Raw genomic sequence first — 18,318 nt, 5'->3', positions numbered from 1 at the left:
GCCTGGCGCCGTCACAAGAACGTGGAACGTCCGCGGCACGTGTGCGACAAAGAGCTTCACAGCTCCTCGGATTTCTCGAGAGGTCAAAACATTCCCGTGTGTTGACTCGGCGCGCTCATGGTGACGGCGCGGGGGTCACGTGGTACAAGGCGCAAGGGGAGGGGGGGTGGCGAGGGGGGGGTGGCGCGGGGGGTCACGTGGTACAAGGCGCAAGGGGAGGGGGGGTGGCGAGGGGGGGTCACGTGGTACAAGGCGCAAGGGGAGGGGGGGTGGCGAGGGGGGTCACGTGGTACAAGGCGCAAGGGGAGGGGGGGTGGCGAGGGGGGGTCACGTGGTACAAGGCGCAAGGGGAGGGGGGTGGCGAGGGGGGGTGGCGAGGGGGGTCACGTGGTACAAGGCGCAAGGGGAGGGGGGGTGGCGAGGGGGGTCACGTGGTACAAGGCGCAAGGGGAGGGGGGGTGGCGAGGGGGGTCACGTGGTACAAGGCGCAAGGGGAGGGGGGGTGGCGAGGGGGGGTGGCGAGGGGGAGGCGCAGCACCGATTGGCTCGCCGAGTCACCGGCGTCGCAGCGCGGACCAATCGCGTGCCCGGGACGCTCTGGTGGAGGAGGGGGGCGGGGCGCGGGGCGAGCCCCCACCCCCTCGCTGGTCACGTGACGCAAGTTTCGCCGTTTGCGAATCGGAAGTCACGCGCGGTCCGTTAGGAACGCCCCAGAGAGCTGCTGTTGTTTACTTTTGTTGTTGTTTACTTTTGTTGTTGTTTACTTTTGTTGTTGTTTACTTTTGTTGTTGTTTACTGTTGCTGCTGCCGCTGCTGGTGAGGAGAGCCGTCGAGGGGCTGCTGCCTTCTCCCGCGAGGCAATCGCTTGACCGTAAGATAGGCCCCAGGTTTAGCGCCCGTGCCGTCACTGCGCGGCGCCAGTGGGATCGCTAAAGCACGCGAGACGTTGCGTTGCTCGCCCGAGTAACGTGGAGTTTCCCACCGCTGGCTGTGCACAGGAGATGAGCGCCGATGCCCTGTGCTGTTAACTCCTTCGCCTGGTCGTGGGTTTGACCCCGACGCCTGCTGCTGTGTATGTGGAGTTGTCGGCGTCTCTCTCCCCGTGGTCGCGTGGATTTGTCTCCGGGTGTCCACATTGATGATGAACTCTCAGGCGCGTTCGTGTTACTTGGCTGCTGCTATGAATGTCCACGCGACGACGACGATGATGATGAGTCACTTTGGTTGAGCTGTCACTGGTGAACAGCGCGGGTCGCTTCGGAAAAAAGAGCGACGTGGCAGCTCAGTGCGGCCTTGAGTACAATTAACAAAATTAATTCTAGATTTGAAGCTGTCGTGACTGCAAGGATTCATACTCTTAGGTTTTTTCGGTAAAGTACGTAGGTAAAAATAAATAATAATAGAAATAAAATAATTATTTTAAAATGATCATTTTATTTCTATTATTGAACCTAAGAGTAACAAAATTAAGTTTCGAGTAAGCTCGTTGGGAGAGCCGTCAGCTCCGAGGGTCCTGCCCGACTCGCTCGCAACAAGAGGCGACGTTTCCCTGCGGCGAGATAGTTAACTTACCTCGCGTGGAAAGATAAGAATAGGTTTTACCCACTTCTGTCAATAATTAAACAGGAGTTGTGTTCAGATGCTCAAACGACAAATAGATACATACCTTTTGCAACACGGCATCGTCAAGTCCGCATTAACCACACGTTACTTGCGGCAAAACATGCTCTCTGATAATATAATGTGTGCATTGTCTTTGATACGGATTGACCCTCACCAGAGACAGCCTTTTTATGGCCTCATCTCACCACCAGTGTTAGACTAGAGAACGCCAAGAGGCGAACAGTACAAGGAAATGCAAGTATCAGAGCACTTACAGCTCGGGTCAAGAGTTATATCTATGGGACCTTTTTGCCAGTATCCTGATATACAGGAATTTGTGAGTTCCATCCCGACCCTGACGCCTGCTGTATATTTGGAGTTGGTGTGTCTCTCCCCATGGCAGCGTGGATTTTGCTTCGGGTCCTCCGGTTTTTCCCTCAAAATTTGTAATAAACATCACGTGTTTCGAGTAGATGGTTGCTATACATTTCCACACGATGATAAACCACTTTTTGAGATATCATTTGTGATGACCAGGTCACTTCTGAAAAATCGCTACATAGCTCAGTGGGCCTTACCTGTAAAATAAATTGTAGTTTAGTTTTAGTGTGATCCCAATTGAGTAATTTTCAGGGGCTTGTTCAGCATTGAAATGCCTTGGCCAAAACCAGTTTCCACTGTGTGTGTGTGGGTTTAGCTATGGGAGTAGGAAATCAGAGAACCCGGAGGAAACCCACTCGGAACCGGGGGAGACAGCGTACAAACTGCACCACGCAGTGGCGCCAGTCGGGACTCGAACCCAGGGGTCTCTTGCTTGTGAGGCACGAGTGTCACCACCACCACCACACCACCCTATGCGAAGTATTTCTTGTGACGCCTGTGCAGTTTGTTCGCCTATGATGTCGAGCGTGTGAATGTGGAGTTTCTATGATCTCTCTCCCTCCAATTCTGCGTGGAGTTTCTCTGGATTCTGCTGTTTTCCTCCCAAGGTAAACACTTGCAGTGGAACTGGTACTAGCCAAAAAAAACCCCAGGGCTGAAAATGTACCTGCGAATTACTTGACTGGGATCACACTGGACATTTGTGAAAAAGAGCTTCATAGCTCATCGGATTCATCCAGCATAAATACATTTCAAATTCACAGCAGCAGCAGCATCGCCCCCTTACTGCAAAAACTTGGTAGAACCCTCCTGGTTGAACATGCGAAAGCATAACAATACCGTAATAACGAATACATGTCCAACTTGTCCTAGACATTGATGTAGAAACTGGTTCTCTGCAGCGTTGACATGCGGCGCTACCAGAGGGGCGGCCACTCCCCAGGCATCGGCGTGCTGCTGCTGGGCGTCGAAATGCTCCGCTTCGGCCTCCACCGCATTCCGCCCGTGACGCTGGGCGCCATCGGCCTCAACGCCCTCCTGTTCATGGCGCCATGGGGCGGCCCCCACGCCACCTGCCTGGGCGTGGAGGCCGTGTGGGGTGGTTGCGATTGGCGGCGCCTGGCGCTGGCGCCCGTGCACCACGCCGACGACATGCACCTCTACTTCAACATGATTTCCGCGCTGTGGAAGGGCGTTGCGCTGGAGGGCCGGCTGGGCAGCGTGCGTTTCGGCACCCTGCTGCTGGTGTTGTCAGCGCTGACCGGCGTGGTGCAACTAGCGCTGGCCGCCGCGCTGGCCTTCGCCACGGGCAGCTACTCCTACATGGAGCAGTGCGCCATCGGTTTCTCCGGTAGGCACTACCCCCCCCCCCCCCCCCCCCCCGTGCCGCAGGAGTGCCAGAATTCTCGTGTGAAATGCCCTGGAGATTCGAGAGCCTGCTGGACATCTGTGAGAAAGAGCTTTACAGCTCATCGGATACCTCCAGCATAAATTTTCTCAAATGGAGCAGACCATCTTGTTCCGGCATCATAGGCCCAATTTTGCCTAATAAAAAAATATATATCCATAATAGACGTTTTTGGGTTAGATCACGTAAATATATAAATATGTATTTAAAACCTGCCACCATCCGACACAGCCAACTAGTAAGGGTTGTCACGTAAACAGAACATGCCAATTCGTCACCAGTACAGCACACCGGTGTGTTGGAGAGCCAAGCCGCAACATTTACAAACAGTACGACGTTTCGCCAGTAATTACAACTAGCTTCAGGCGACAGCCAGATTTGTGGAGAAGTCTTACTGTTTCGTTCCTTATATAGAGGCGTAGATGTGTTGACCACCCTTCTGCGCTTTTGCACAATGTGGGGGGGGGATTACTGAGGCAACGTACATTATTCATGTGCATTATGCGAGCATGTGCATTATGTGACGACCCTTACTAGTTGATTGTGTCGGGTGGTGGCGGGTTTTAAGGACACATTTATTTTTTTACACGCTCTAACCCAAAAACCTCTCATGGATGATATTGGTCGTGAAAGCCTACGGGTTAAACCAAAAAATATATACGACTCAATTGGGATCACACATAGCAGCAGCGATCATCACCCCCACTGGCAGACTGATGCCCACTTGCAGGCCAGGTGTTGAGTTACAGGGGGGGGGGGGGGGGGGGGGGGGGGGGGGGGGCTTCCCTCTGAACTTTTGAGATGCGATGGAGCCTGCCGTGAAGGGCGCCACATCAGAGACAAAATGAGGGTGACCTCGGCGTGCCTCGCACCTGCCCCCCCGCTGCACCCCGTGCCCTCCAGGTGTCCTGTTTGGACTCAAGGTGATCAACAACCACTACAACCCTGGCGGAGTGACCTACGTGATGAACACATTCCCCGTGCAGAACCGCTACGCATGCTGGGCCGAGCTCGTCGTCATCCACCTGCTGGTACCCAGGTCTGCACGCCCCCCCGCTCTCCCCCCCTTGGGTCAATTCCATCGCACGCACCCCTCATGAACGTTGGTTTACATGGGAGCTTAGGCTTTTTGTGGAACTGACCCCCTGAGCCTCAAGCTACAAAACATCCCGGTGTGGCCGGAAAAAAACTTTCCCGGTAGGTTCATAATAAAACTAAAAAAATATTAAAACTATATTTTAATTTTCCAGGTAAGGTCCGCTGAGCTGTGTAGCTCTTTTTTTAAAAAGCAGACTTGGCCAGAAATGATCGCTTAATGGAGTTTATCATGTGGAAATGTATAGCAGCAGCTAAATACTCAAAACACGTGATTCTAAATGTGGAGGGGAAAACCTTGAGGACCGAGGATAAAAATCCATGCGACCACTGGGAGAACAAATATACAGACGTCAGGGTTTGAATCAAATCCACGACTTCCTGTATACCAGGGGAGATAGTTAACATCTCGCCACCACAGCGCTATGACTGTATGTGATCCAATAATGCATCTTCAGCCATAATGGCCGTGTCCCGGTGGACCCTTGCTGAAGCTTCAGTGAAAATCGGGATTTTGTCACTGTTTTAAAACTCCCTGGCTTCCTGCTTGACCCTTGATGATGCGAGTGGGTAGAGCTACCCGAGTAGTGGGATGGGTTACCTGAGCAGTGGGTGGAGCCTACACCTCACCTATAGCTTCCAAAACGCCTCACCTGAAACCATAACTCACAGGCGCAATGACCTGAACGCCAAAATGCTTGGCAACTTCACTTAAAATGCAGGTGATGAGCCGCCGCATGGCGATCTCAATATTGGGGGGGCAGAGACGCTTGGATTCTAGATGTTCTAAACCTAACACCCCCCCCCCCCCCGTCTCTTCTTCTTTCTGTCTCCCCTCTCTCCTCTCTCTGTGTGTGCAGGGCGTCATTCATCGGGCACCTGTCAGGGATCCTCGTGGGGCCTTTTCTACGTGCACAGTCCTCTGCGTTGCCTGCTGGACAGTACGCCTCTCCCCCTCGCCTCTCCCCCTCGCCTCCCTCTCCCCCTCGCCTCCCTCTCCCCCTCGCCTCTCCCCCTCGCCTCCCTCTCCCCCTCGCCTCTCCCCCTCGCCTCTCCCCTCGCCTCCCTCTCCCTCCCCCTCCCCTCTCCCCCTCGCCTCTCCCCCTCGCCTCCCTCTCCCCTCCCATCCTCTCCCCCTCGCCTCCCTCTCCCCCACCTCGCCCTCGCTCCCTCCCCTCGCCTCTCCCCCTCGCCTCTCCCCCTCGCCTCTCCCCCTCGCCTCCTCCCCCTCGCCTCCCTCTCCCCCTCGCCTCCCTCTCCCCTCGCCTCTCCCCCTCGCCTCCCTCTCCCCCTCGCCTCTCCCCCTCGCCTCTCCCCCTCGCCTGCCTCTCCCCCTCGCCTCTCCCCCTCGCCTCCCTCTCCCCCTCGCCTCTCCCCCTCGCCTCTCCCCTCGCCTCCCTCTCCTCCTCGCCTCTCCCCCTTCGCCTCCCTCTCCCCCTCGCCTCTCCCCCCTCGCCTCTCCCCCTCGCCTCTCCCCCTCGCCTCTCCCCCTCGCCTCTCCCCCTCGCCTCCCTCTCCCCCTCGCCTCCCTCTCCCCCTCGCCTCCCTCTCCCCCTCGCCTCCCCTCTCCCCCTCGCCTCCCTCTCCCCCTCGCCTCCTCTCCCCCTCGCCTCCCTCCCCTCCCTCTCCCCCTCGCCTCCCTCTCCCCCTCGCCTCCCTCTCCCCTCGCCTCTCCCCCTCGCCTCTCCCCCTCGCCTCTCCCCCTCGCCTCCCTCTCCCCCTCGCCTCTCCCCCTCACCTCTCCCCCTCGCCTCCCTCTCCCCCTCGCCTCTCCCCCTCACCTCTCCCCCTCGCCTCTCCCCCTCGCCTCCCTCTCCCCCTCGCCTCCCTCTCCCCTCGCCTCCCTCTCCCCCTCGCCTCTCCCCCTCGCCTCCCTCTCCCCCCTCGCCTCTCCCCCTCGCCTCTCTCCCCCTCGCCTCTCCCCCTCGCCTCCCTCTCCCCCTCGCCTCCCTCTCCCCTCGCCTCCCTCTCCCCCTCGCCTCCCTCTCCCCCCTCGCCTCTCCCCTCGCCTCTCCCCTCGCCTCTCCCCCTCGCCTCTCCCCCTCGCCTCCCTCTCCCCTCGCCTCTCCCCCTCGCCTCTCCCCCTCGCCTCTCCCCCTCACCTCTCCTCCTCGCCTCCCTCTCCCCCTCGCCTCCCTCTCCCCCTCGCCTCTCCCCCTCGCCTCCCTCTCCCCCTCGCCTCTCCCCCTCGCCTCTCCCCCTCGCCTCTCCCCCTCGCCTCCCTCTCCCCCTCGCCTCCCTCTCCCCCTCGCCTCCCTCTCCCCCTCGCCTCTCCCCCTCGCCTCCCTCTCCCCCTCGCCTCTCCCCCTCGCCTCTCCCCCTCGCCTCCCTCTCCCCCTCGCCTCTCCCCCTCGCCTCTCCCCCTCGCCTCCCTCTCCCCCTCGCCTCTCCCCCTCACCTCTCCCCCCTCGCCTCCCTCTCCCCCTCGCCTCTCCCCCTCGCCTCTCCCCCTCACCTCTCCCCCTCGCCTCTCCCCCTCGCCTCCCTCTCCCCCTCGCCTCCCTCTCCCCCCTCGCCTCCCTCTCCCCCCTCGCCTCTCCCCCTCGCCTCCCTCTCCCCTCGCCTCTCCCCTCGCCTCTCCCCTCCCGCTCCCCCTCGCCTCTCCCCCTCGCCTCCCTCTCCCCCTCGCCTCCCTCTCCCCCTCGCCTCCCTCTCCCCCCCGCCTCTCCCCCTCGCCCTCCCCCTCGCCTCCCTCTCGCCTCCCTCTCCCCCTCGCCTCTCCCCCTCGCCTCCCCTCTCCCCCTCGCCTCCCTCTCCCCCTCGCCTCTCCCCCTCGCCTCCCTCTCCCCCTCGCCTCTCACCCCTCCGCCTCGCCCACCTCGCGCCCTCTCCGCCTCCCTCTCCTCCTCGACCTCTCCCCTCCCTCACCTCTCCCCCTCGCCTCCCTCTTCCCCCTCGCCTCCCTCTCCCCCTCGCCCTCTCCCCCCTCGCCTCCCCTCCCCCTCGCCTCTCTCCCTCGCCGTCGCCCTCCCTCTCCTCTCCCTCGCCTCCCTCCCCCGCGCCTCCCTCCGCCCCCTCAGCCGCCCTCTCCCCCGCGCTCCCCTCCCGCCCTCTCCCCCCTCGCCGCTCCCCCTCTCCTCTCCCCTCGCCTCCTCTCCCCCTCGCCTCTCCCCCTCGCCTCTCCCCCTCGCCTCTCCCCTCGCCTCCCTCTCCCCTCGCCTCTCCCCCTCACCTCTCCCCCCTCGCCTCCCTCCTCTCCCCCTCGCCTCTCCCCCTCGCCTCTCCCCCTCACCTCTCCCCCTCGCCTCTCCCCCTCACTCTCCCTCTCCCCCCCTCGCCTCCCTCTCCCCTCGCCTCCCTCTCCCCTCGCCTCTCCCCCTCGCCTCCCTCTCCCCCTCGCCTCTCCCCCTCGCCTCCCTCTCCCCCTCGCCTCTCCCCCTCGCCTCCCTCTCCCCCTCGCCTCTCCCCCTCGCCTCCCTCTCCCCCTCGCCTCTCCCCCTCGCCTCCCTCTCCCCCTCGCCTCTCCCCCTCGCCTCCCTCTCCCCCTCGCCTCTCCCCCTCGCCTCCCTCTCCCCCTCGCCTCTCCCCCTCGCCTCCCTCTCCCCCTCGCCTCTCCCCCTCGCCTCCCTCTCCCCCTCGCCTCTCCCCCTCGCCTCCCTCTCCCCCTCGCCTCTCCCCCTCGCCTCCCTCTCCCCCTCGCCTCTCCCCCTCGCCTCTGGCTGCAGAATCAGAATCGTCGGAATTTATTTACTTGTACTCGTGGAATCTGATGAGCCGTAAAGCTCTTTTTCACAGATGTCCGGTTTCACGGGCTGGCTTAGGTCGGGGGCCACGTCGCGGAGTGACGGAGCGAGTTTGAGACGGACTTCTTAAACATATCGCAGGCATTTCCTGCCCCAATGGCCATTGAGGCGGTGCTCAACCCCTGAGTCGGAGGTGCAGATTCCACATTACTATAGCAGGGCGGGTATTTTCGGAGGACAGCCGCTGTTGATCTCTACCCTCCAATGTGGTGCTTATTTGATTGACCCCCGGAGGGAGGGCTGATGGGCTCAGTCAATCCCCCCCACAACCAGCATGTGGATTCGCCACCATGGAACCCCATGGTGGTGAGATGTTAGCTACCTCGCCTGGTATACAGGAGGTCGTGGGTTTAATCCCGACCCTGACGCCTGCTGTATATTTGGAGTTTTCGTGTGTCTCTCTCTCCCCGTGGTCGCGTGGAATTTCCTCCGGTTTTTCCCTACACGTTTAGAATCAATGTCACGCGTTTAGAGTATTTGGCTGCTAGTATACATTTTTACGTGATATAGCCAGCACGCTTCTGAAAAAGCTGTAGAGCTCAGTGGGCCATACCTGGTAAAATAATGAAATAGTTTTGGTAGTTTAGTCCGGTTTCTGCGAGCTACTCGCTCCATCGCTGAGCCCCCTGGCCTGGTCCCGGAGTCGTGAAGCATTTGGTGACCTTCGCCACGAACCCTGTGACCTGAGTTTCATTCCTGGACAGGGCGGCACCGCTCCAACCGACACGCAACGACAAAGGTCCCCCATGTCGCCTGCACAAGTGCTCTTAGCGAGCACCTACAAAGGCCGGCGTGGAGCACCATGCTCGGCCGCCTTTGTCTCCCCATTTCTGATGTTTAAGGGTGAGTCGAACTTGGGGAGGCTCGGGACCAGTTTAGATATTCATCACCGATTTTGGGAATCAAACTTGGCAGTGCGCTAACCACTGGACCACCGCTGGCAAGACCAAGATCCCCTGTATAGCCTGAACAGACTGTTGTGGCAAGTGCTGTTAGCGAGCACCTATGAAGGCCGGCACGGCACACGAGGGGGTGGATCGCCAGTACCACGTCCGGCCGCCTTTGTCTCCCTAGTGGCGATGTTTACACGTCACACCAGGTACTCATTTGAGGCTGAGTCGACCTAGGGGAGGCCCAGGTTCACATAATCGTCACCGGTGTTGGCCGTGAGCGGGAATCGAACTCAGGTGGCTGGGTTCATAGCACAGCACACTAACCACTACCCTACCGCTACTCACTGTCGACTGGCACACATACAGACACATGCACTCTCCTCCCTCCCATCGTTCCACGATGGCAGCATCAATAATTACACGGTTTATGTCGCGTAGATGCCGTGGTGTTTGGGTCAAGAATCCTGCGCAGAGTATTCTACAGCGACCATGCTGGTGAGTGGGGGGGGGGGCGTTGAGGATGAAGGGGGGTGTGTGGGTTTGGGGCGGTGTGGAGCAAATCGCTGCCGAGCAGGTGGAGGCGAGCGTGTCGGCAAAGCCATGCCGTCGTTGTCGCGTTGTTGGCCACACTGCGGTTCGCCCTTTGGGGCCTCCGGGGTTTGGCTTGTAAGTGTTGCGAGAGAGGTCCCGGGCCTTGACACAACGTGGCGTGCTGTGTGTGTATCGTCGTGCTGCGCATGTGCGTGTAGTCGCGCGTGTTGGCGTGCGGGTGGCCATGTGCGTGCTTGTGCCGGTGAGTGAGTTTGCGCGTGCGCTTTGGTTCCTGTGAATGCTCTGTCTGGTGCGCGCTTGCGTGCGTGTATTTTTTTTGCGTCTTTTGATCTGAGTTGCGTGTGATACCCCTTGTGTACACGTGTGCACGTGCTTTCCGTGAGTGTGTTCTCCGTGAGCGTGTTATGCCCCGCTGTGTCTCGTGGGACATAAATAATATGTGATGGTGCGGAGAGGGCACGGGGGGAGGAGCAGAGGAGGAGCGCCGTGCCTGCGCGTGCGTGCGAGTGCTTGCGAGCGTGTGCGTGCCTGTGCGCGCATGCGCTTGCGTGCGTGCGTGCGAGCGTGCGCGTGCTTGCCTGCGCTTGCGTGCGTGTCGACCGATATTGCAAATCAATGTCCCCTTTACGATTCTAGGAATCGTCACCATTCCTTGGCCAGATTAGTTTACCGGATCGATTGCTCCTCAGTGCTCTCCAACTAAGGTTGCAAACTTGCGTGCGTCAGCTCCGTCTGTATCGCTGTCTGTCACGCGGGGGTCACGATAACTCGTCAGGAAGATCTGAACTCAAAGTGTAAAGTTGCGTGGCTATCGGGGAACTCACCTTTGGAAAAAAACTAGCCACGTTCAAAGCGCCGCCCCAAGCCATTAAAATTGGTGCCGAACAGAGAAAAGCCTTTGGCTCAGGCGCCCCGCGCGCACCTCTCCCTGCGAGGCCACCGCACATGGTGTTCCTTACCACCGTGTGGCACAGTTCCGTTGCTCTCTGCCACCGGTACTGTCCGCGTAGTGTCACGGGGAGGGGGGACCTGGCCTGCACGTGTCCACCCCGCTCGCTGCCTTTGCTCCGTTTGTAATAATTTGTCGAATTTGGGCCATGACAAGAGTAAACATCGGCGGCGGGCGCCCCCACCACCGCCACCACCGCCATCGTCGCCACCACCACCACATGCGTGCGACTGCCATCAGACGGTACCTACAATATTTATTAGCTCGCCAGGGGGAGGGGCCTGTGGAGGTCTTGGGGGAGGGTTGGGAGGGGCGAAGGGGTGGGTGGTCTGCCACAGAGATTTATCTTTCTTAGGCTGATTTTGCAGAGTAGAGAGAAAGAGATGGAGAGAAGACTCGGATTTGAGAACAAACAAGAGATGAAGACATCACGTTGACCGTTAGGATAAGTAAGTCAGCTTTGGCCGGATGTGACCCGGCTAGAAGACACAATCAGAATCAGAAATATTTATTCATACTTGAACAATCCGATGAGACTGGCGACGGAGTGGCAGCCGAGAGATGGAACGTGCCAGAGAATACATCCTCCGCGGAGATGGAGCGACGACGAAATCGGCTCCTTCCGCCAGCGCACCTTCATTTACTTATTTTAATGACCCGAGACACAAGGATGAGGCCTTGTTTTGCGAGAGCAACCCCAGGGTCGCCAAACGGGCAAACGCAATGTGCCGGACGTGATCGCGTGCGGGCATGGAGATGGCGACGGCTCTTGGAGGGCCTTCATCCAGCAGCGCATGGAGGCCATGGCCGGCTGTGAGGAGCGGAGAAGTCCCCGGCCGGCCCTGAGGCCTGGGGCTGTGCTCAGAATGGCCGAGAGGCGTCTGAATGTTTAAAAAGTCGATGCAGCCGCCCGTGAATGTCTTGCCCTGACACCCTCACAGCGAAACCTGCTCAGCCGCGGGCCCCGGTGGGGAGGGGTGGGGGTGCCAGGGGGAGGGGTGGGGGTGCCAAGGTGGGGGGCGGGGGTGCTGGTGGGAGGGGGGTCCCACCTCCCCGGTTTGGCTAACGACGGGGGAGGAGCGAGGATTTAAATTCGGGAAAGGAAATTGGTTGATTAATGAAGCGGAAATTCAACCAAGATACGAGGAGGAGGAGGTGCACTTGATGTTGTCGTCGGATCTAATGCTTTACCAGTGAAGGTTTAATCGCTTTAGCTTTGTCCATCTGTTTGTCTCTCTGTTCGTCCATCTGTTACTTCCGTCCAGTCCGAGTGACATCGTGGGGAGAGGAATAAGGTGCGTGTGTGTGTCCATATGGCGTCACCCTGTGGGCAACAAGGCCAATCTTTCATCGCTGGATTTTTTATTGCCAAATGTTGGGAAGGCCTTTGATCAGTGCAATCCGGTTTCCTGTACGGCGACTTCCTAGATACCTACGCAACTTTACACTCGCACGCCACTCGCGTTGCATTGTCGTTGCGAGAGTCACCGGGACCTCGAAGCTGCACGCCGCCGACACCATCAAGGCTGGATTATGGACCGGACCAGTGGTTCCAGTGCCCTGGGGCCTCGCACTGCCAGGGGGCCTCCAAGCCTTAGGCCGCGCGCGGTGCATGGCCCACGACCTCCGAAGGAAGTTGAACGCCAGGGCCCTCAATGCGCACATCGCAAGCTGACCACTAGGCCCCTGGGTGCTTATAGCGTGAGCTAACCACTAGGGCCCCCCAGACCCATCAGCGCTTGCAATGTGAGGGCCCCCGGGCCCCTTGGTGTTTAAAATGTGAGCTCACCATTACTGCCCCCCAGACCCCTTGGCGCTTACAGTGTCAGAGCTCCCAGGCCCCTTGGCGTTTTTTAAAGAGTGAGCTGACCACTAGGGCCCCTAGGCTCCTTGGGCTTAAAGCATGATCTGACCACTGGAGCCTCTGGGCCCCTCGGCACCTACAGTGTGAGGGTCCCTGGGCCCCTCCGTGCTTAAAGCGCTAGCTGACCACTCGGGCCCCTGGGCCCCACAGCGCTTACAATGTGAGGCCCCTCGGTGCTTAAAGCGCGAGTTGACCACTCGGGCCCCCAGGCCCCTCGGTGCATACATCAAGCGTAACACCTGGGGCCCCTTGGTACATATAGTGCATGCTTAAAACGAGAGCCTCTCGGAGAGTACAGTGCTTCTGTACAACTTAGCCACTGGTTGGCACGCTACAATATGCTGTGACATGATACAATATTCACCAACAAGTCAGTTCATTCTGCATAACAGGACAGTTTGAAGGGCGTCATTATGGCAAGCCGTTCGTAACTAGCTATCCCTTTATTTTAGCTATCTGCCCATTTTCCCTAGCTAGCTGCCCATATGATTCAGCTTGTTAACAGAATTTAGATAGCGAGCTGCCATTTTTGCCAGCTAGCTGCCCCTACAACCAAATTGGCTGCACTAAAAAGCCAGCTAGTGAGACCGAGGGCTCTTCATTTGTTGAGAGCTTAGCTGTTGACAAATTATAAAAAATACACCGCGGTTTTGTGAAACATAAAAAAAAATGCCAAAAGCTATATTTTTTCATACATTAACACATATATAAGAGACCCAATCCATACTTAAATATTAAGGAAAACCCCATTCATTTTTTCCATAGACCGTCTGTTTTTAGATCCACGGAAGTAGATAATGCTAACGTTGACATGCAAATTGTTGACAGCTCTTTTTCCCCTTCCCATCGATGGGGTGTGGCCTATGTGCATAGTTTCCACCACGTAATTTCACTGACATTAGAAACCTTTGGTGGTTTTTCAGCCAAAAAAAAAGTTATCTTTTGTATTTCAAGCAACATAATTATCTCTGTGTCAGGCGGGTTTATAAGACATTTCTTGGTAGGAAAAGCCACAGACATGTCCGTTTTCTTGCTTGGTACGCCACAGTAATATATTCAGATACTTTTTTCATCTTTTTCTAAAACAACAGCCTTTTTAAAGGCTATTTCAACAATCTCTCCTAAGGGTTATTTTCGAACAGCCTTTTTAAAGGGTTGGGGTTATATTCTGTCATGTGCTTTTCTATGTTTTTCTTTTATCTACTCAAAGTTGCCTTTAGGTACAAGTACACTATAAAATACTACCACTTGATTGTATTTTCCAACAACAGTATTTGAATGGTGTCATTATTAATATATATTAATTCAATTATTATTTAATAAGTATTGAGATATTCTATAAATATATTCATATAAATAGCATACTTGTTCTGAAATATGGACCGCAAACGTTGGAATAGTGGTGCTTCCAAAAGGAAAGACAAAGAAAAGGAGGCAAGAGGCAGTTTTGCTTCAGAGTGTTTTATTCATTGCCAACTTCTTTCAAAAACCCTCTGATAGTAATAATGATCACAGCAGCACTATTGTCAGCTGTGGGTAGGACCTAGTTCAGTTTCCAGTAATGTCACTCCCCCAGAGCCAACCTTTGAAGGCAAACCCTCAACAGCTAATGGTATACAAGAACCATTTCCACCTCAGGAGCAGTTGGGCAGTTCACAAGAATCAAATCAGCAACCAAGCCATTCCTGGTGCTCTGAGGTCACTGACCCTGCTTTATGGCAAAGCACTTCCAGTGACATTGTTAAGTCAGTTATTGAAAGAGGAGCATTCCCCTTCCAAAACCACAGGGGAAAATACCCGGCTTCAGTCCGAGATAGAACGCTTGGTGGAAAGACTAGAAGTTTCAACAATGAACTTCTGAACCGTATATTGCCAAATGGGCAGAAGGTTTCTAGACAGTGGCTACTGTACTCACCCTCAACAGGTTATGTGTACTGTTTTGCATGCAAATTGTTCTGAAGCAAGCTCGGTGGCTTTAGTCAGGGGTTTAATGACTGGAAGCACTCTGAAAGAATAGGGGAACACGAAAAGAGTGCAGAACACAGATCATGCACGCTTGCCTTGCACCAGCGGACAAAGGGCAGTACTATAGATGCAGATCGCATGCAGCAACTTGATGGGAAACGTAAATACTGGAGGGACATTTTGAAAGAGTTGTAGCAGTCATCAAGTTCTTGGGTGAAAGAGGACTTGCGTTTAGGGGAGATGATGAATGGTTTGGGTCAACCCATAACGGTAATTTCCTTGGCATCCTAGAATTGCTATCACAGTTTGATCCATTCTTTGCTGAACATATTAAAAAGTTTGTCATCGACAATATGTGAAGAACTCATTGAGCTAATGGATCAGAAAACTCGCCAAACAATAGCAGATGAGATTCGGGATGCCAAATATTTTTCAATAATTGTTGACTCCACCCCAGACCTGTCACATGTGGACGAATTGACGTTCATATTCCGGTTTGTTAACAGCAGTGGAAATGTGGTGGAGCGATTCCTGGGCTTTGAGCCAATTGAGAGCCACACTGGTAAAAGTTTAACAGACTGTGACTTTGATGGTGGAGGGCCTTGGATTGGACCTCTTAAACTGTAGAAGTCAGTCATGTGACAATGTAAGCAAAATGTCAGGAAAATACAATGGACTACAGGCCCACCTGAAACAAAAACACCCTACAATAGAGTATGTGCCTTGCGCAGTGCATTCACTTAACTTAGTTGGTATTAACACCTTAGACAGCAGTAGCCCAGAGGCTGACGAGTTTTTTTACATGTTGCAGTCACTACACATTTTGCTCTTCATCCACACACGGATGGGGGAAAGTCTTTCGGACAACAGATGTCAGACTGATTTTAAAATCGCTGTCCAGTACTCGGTGGAGTGCTCGGGCAGAGTCGGCCAAGGCACTGTGGAGAAATTCCACTCACATCAGAGAGGCCGCTGGACTATGTGCTAAATTGGACACCTTAGAGATGGTGTTCATGGCACATTTCTGGGACGTCATATCTTGACCAGTTCCACGCTACAAATATGCACCTACAGAGAAGTGACATCTCTGTAGCAGCACAGCTTTTATCTTCATTGAGGGATTTTGTGGCAGGACAGCAAGACCAGTTTGAGGCTTTTGAAAGGGCAGCTGTCTCTCAGTCATATAAGCACGATCGTTAGCGAAAGAGGAAACGCAAAACACTTGCAGATGAGAGCTCAGAGCCAGGTGTGACACTTGAGGGGAGGGAGAAGTTCAAAATAGAAACATTTTAGGTCATTGATCAGCTCGTGGCATGCCTTGAATACCGCTTGGATGCTTACAAGCGTTTGACCAGTCTCTTTGGAGTTCTGCTTATGTCAGATCAGGTGTCTAAAAGTGATATTGTGGACAAGGTAAATGCACTCTCCGCTACATATCCATCAGACCTGGACATGAACTTTGCCAACGAACTAATCCGATTCAAGTCTTTCATGTCTGACTCTGAGGGTGAGAAGTGCCCAACTAAATTGCTTGAGAAGTTGCAGGCACTTAATCTGCAGTCAGTGTTCCTCAATGTTTTCGTGGCACTTCGGATTTTTCTAACTTTGCCAGTGACAAACTGCAAGGGTGAGCAGACATTTTCCCTTTTAGGCAGAATAAAAAATGAGCTGCGGAGTAGCATGTGCCAAACACGTCTCAGCTCATTGTCACTTACGTCAATAGAGTCAGACCTTGTCAGACAGCTAGATTTTGATGATCTAGTGGATGATTTTGCGAGGAGGAAAGCAAGAAAGACACCAATATAGGAAAGGGGCGGCCTCCAAAAGACGTGCCCAGGGGCCTCACCGGACTATGATCCGGCCCTGGACACCATCACCCAGATTTGAAAGGCGTTGAGAAGCAACCGAGTCGGCAAAGTGCATATTTGACTTGCTGACCAGAGTGGGGAAGTATGGTCAAACTACGCGGGTCATATCTTGTAAATCTACGAGACTGCTGTCCTCCTTGGCCCTCTTGGGTTCTCACCCGGTTACACAATTGGCTCGAGACGTGCGGCCGCCTAAACGTGACAGACACGGTGTGGTGCTGGTAGGCCATGTTTGCACTGAAGGCACCGATCCGGTGTGGTGACGTCGCCGCTGCCGTTGCCCTGACTGAGCGAAGGTCGTGCCACGGGATTTGCGCCTTTTGTTCATCTCGTTGAATTGATGATGACCGGGGCCATCACGTGGCGATTCGCTTGAGACCGCCTCAAGCGGCTTTGGGTGCCGCAGAACCTGGGGGATAAGGAACCGTGCGAGCGTTGCACCGGGACTGCCCCTCGCAATAATGGGATGTCTCATTTGCCACAGCATCCATTGACGTGCGCGCGGGGTGGGTACGCCGTGACCGGAGAGTTGCCCGGAGCAGGTGCGGTTCGTGTGCTGTCGACGGTAACGGCGGCGACGTGGTGCGACGTGCAATCCGTAAAATTTTGACTTAAAACTTTCGTGACTGCAGGAATTCATATTCTTTGGTTCTTTAGGTAAAGTCACGTAGATCGAAAGATCATAATGAAAATAAAGTAAATAAAAATAATAAAATACAAAACACTAATGTAGACTGTAGCCTGGTTCTTAATCGGAGTGAGTGTACTGGCAGTCTATAATGTAGACTGTAGCCTGGTTATTAAGTTTGGTGAGCGGTTTCCGCTCATCCCGTCCGCTCCGAGCCGGCGCCCGTGCACGCGTAACCGGCGCACGTCACCTACGCCTGTCGACCCCCCCCCTAGACGCCGCGGGATGGCACACCCACCACCGCTACGAGCATCGCAGCGCGGAGTTCCTGAGCTACACGGGCGAGACATCGGAGGACGAGGATCTGCAGGAGGCGATGCGAGCCAGCCTGCGTGACACGAGTGAGCAGCGCCCCCCCACCCTCCCGGGGTTCATTTGGCACTTGGCGTGGGGTGACGGTCAAAGGGGCAGTGCTGCACCACCGAGAGAGAGAGCTCGAGAGAGAGAGTGTATTTAGGGGACCCTTCCTTGTTTCGGAAGAGGTAAGAGTACCCACAATTTACCTCACCCACTCGCACTGCGACGGGAGTGTGTGCATGGGGTGTGTGAATGCACTCTCACTTCTTGTACATTGCTGCGTCTGTGCGTGTGTGTGTCTTTGTTAGTGAGAGTGTGTGTGAGGAGCGGTTGGCTGCGCTGCTCTATGAACCCGGTGACACGAGTTAAATTCCCACTTAAGGTCACCGAGACCAGTAAGAATTATCTGAACCCGGTCATGTGCCTCCCCTAGGTTAACTCAGCCTCAAATGAGTACCTGGTGTGGTGTGTAAACATCACCACTGGGGAGACAAAGGCGGTCGGGCGTGGTGCTGGCCACCCACCCCCTCGTGTGCCATGTCGGCCTTCATAGGTGCTCGCTAACAACATTTTCCCCAACAGTCTGTTATAGGCTATAGGGGGGATCTTTGTTTTGTGTGTGTGTGCGCGCACGCGTGTGTGTCTATGCATGTGTTTTTTCGCATGTGTTTTTTCGCACACGTATGTGCGTGTGTGCGGGCCGCGGTATTGTCGTGGTTAGTGCACTGCGCTATGAACCCAGCGACCTGAATTCGATTCCCACTCGCAACCAATAGCAAGTGGCGAATATTTCAATTAGTCCTGGGCCTCCCCGAGGTTGATTCGCTACTTCAATGAGTACTCGGTGTGGTGTGCATACATCGGCGCTGGGGAGATAAAAGTGGCTGGGAGTGGTGTTGACCACACCGCTCCCTTGTGTGCAGTGTTGGCCTTCAGGTGCACTTGCCCCAACAGTCCCTTAAAGGCTACACGGGAGATATTTGTCTTTGCGCTCGCTTGTCCGTACGTTTGCA

The 18,318-nt window shown here is 55.6% G+C and overlaps 1 protein-coding gene across 1 annotated transcript in view; it reads left to right on the top strand.

Annotated features, from left to right (window-relative positions):
* Nucleotides 1–656: 656 nt before the first annotated feature.
* The window catches only part of LOC133357593 (rhomboid-related protein 4-like), a 28,614-nt gene continuing 10,952 nt past the window's right edge, over nt 657–18,318 (top strand). Inside the window, 7 exon segments of the mRNA XM_061575605.1 lie at nt 657–871; nt 2,886–3,334; nt 4,295–4,430; nt 5,347–5,383; nt 5,385–5,427; nt 9,561–9,617; nt 17,224–17,349. Of these exon segments, the coding sequence (XP_061431589.1) occupies nt 2,893–3,334; nt 4,295–4,430; nt 5,347–5,383; nt 5,385–5,427; nt 9,561–9,617; nt 17,224–17,349 (841 nt within the window). The 5' untranslated portion in view covers nt 657–871; nt 2,886–2,892.

This window comes from Lethenteron reissneri, chromosome 58 (assembly GCF_015708825.2).
Source record: "Lethenteron reissneri isolate LAM-NWPU_2019-01 chromosome 58, ASM1570882v1, whole genome shotgun sequence".
In the NCBI taxonomy this organism is placed as follows: domain Eukaryota; kingdom Metazoa; phylum Chordata; class Hyperoartia; order Petromyzontiformes; family Petromyzontidae; genus Lethenteron; species Lethenteron reissneri.
Note: the sequence above shows the minus strand (reverse complement) of the source record. Positions and strands in the feature narration are given on the sequence as shown.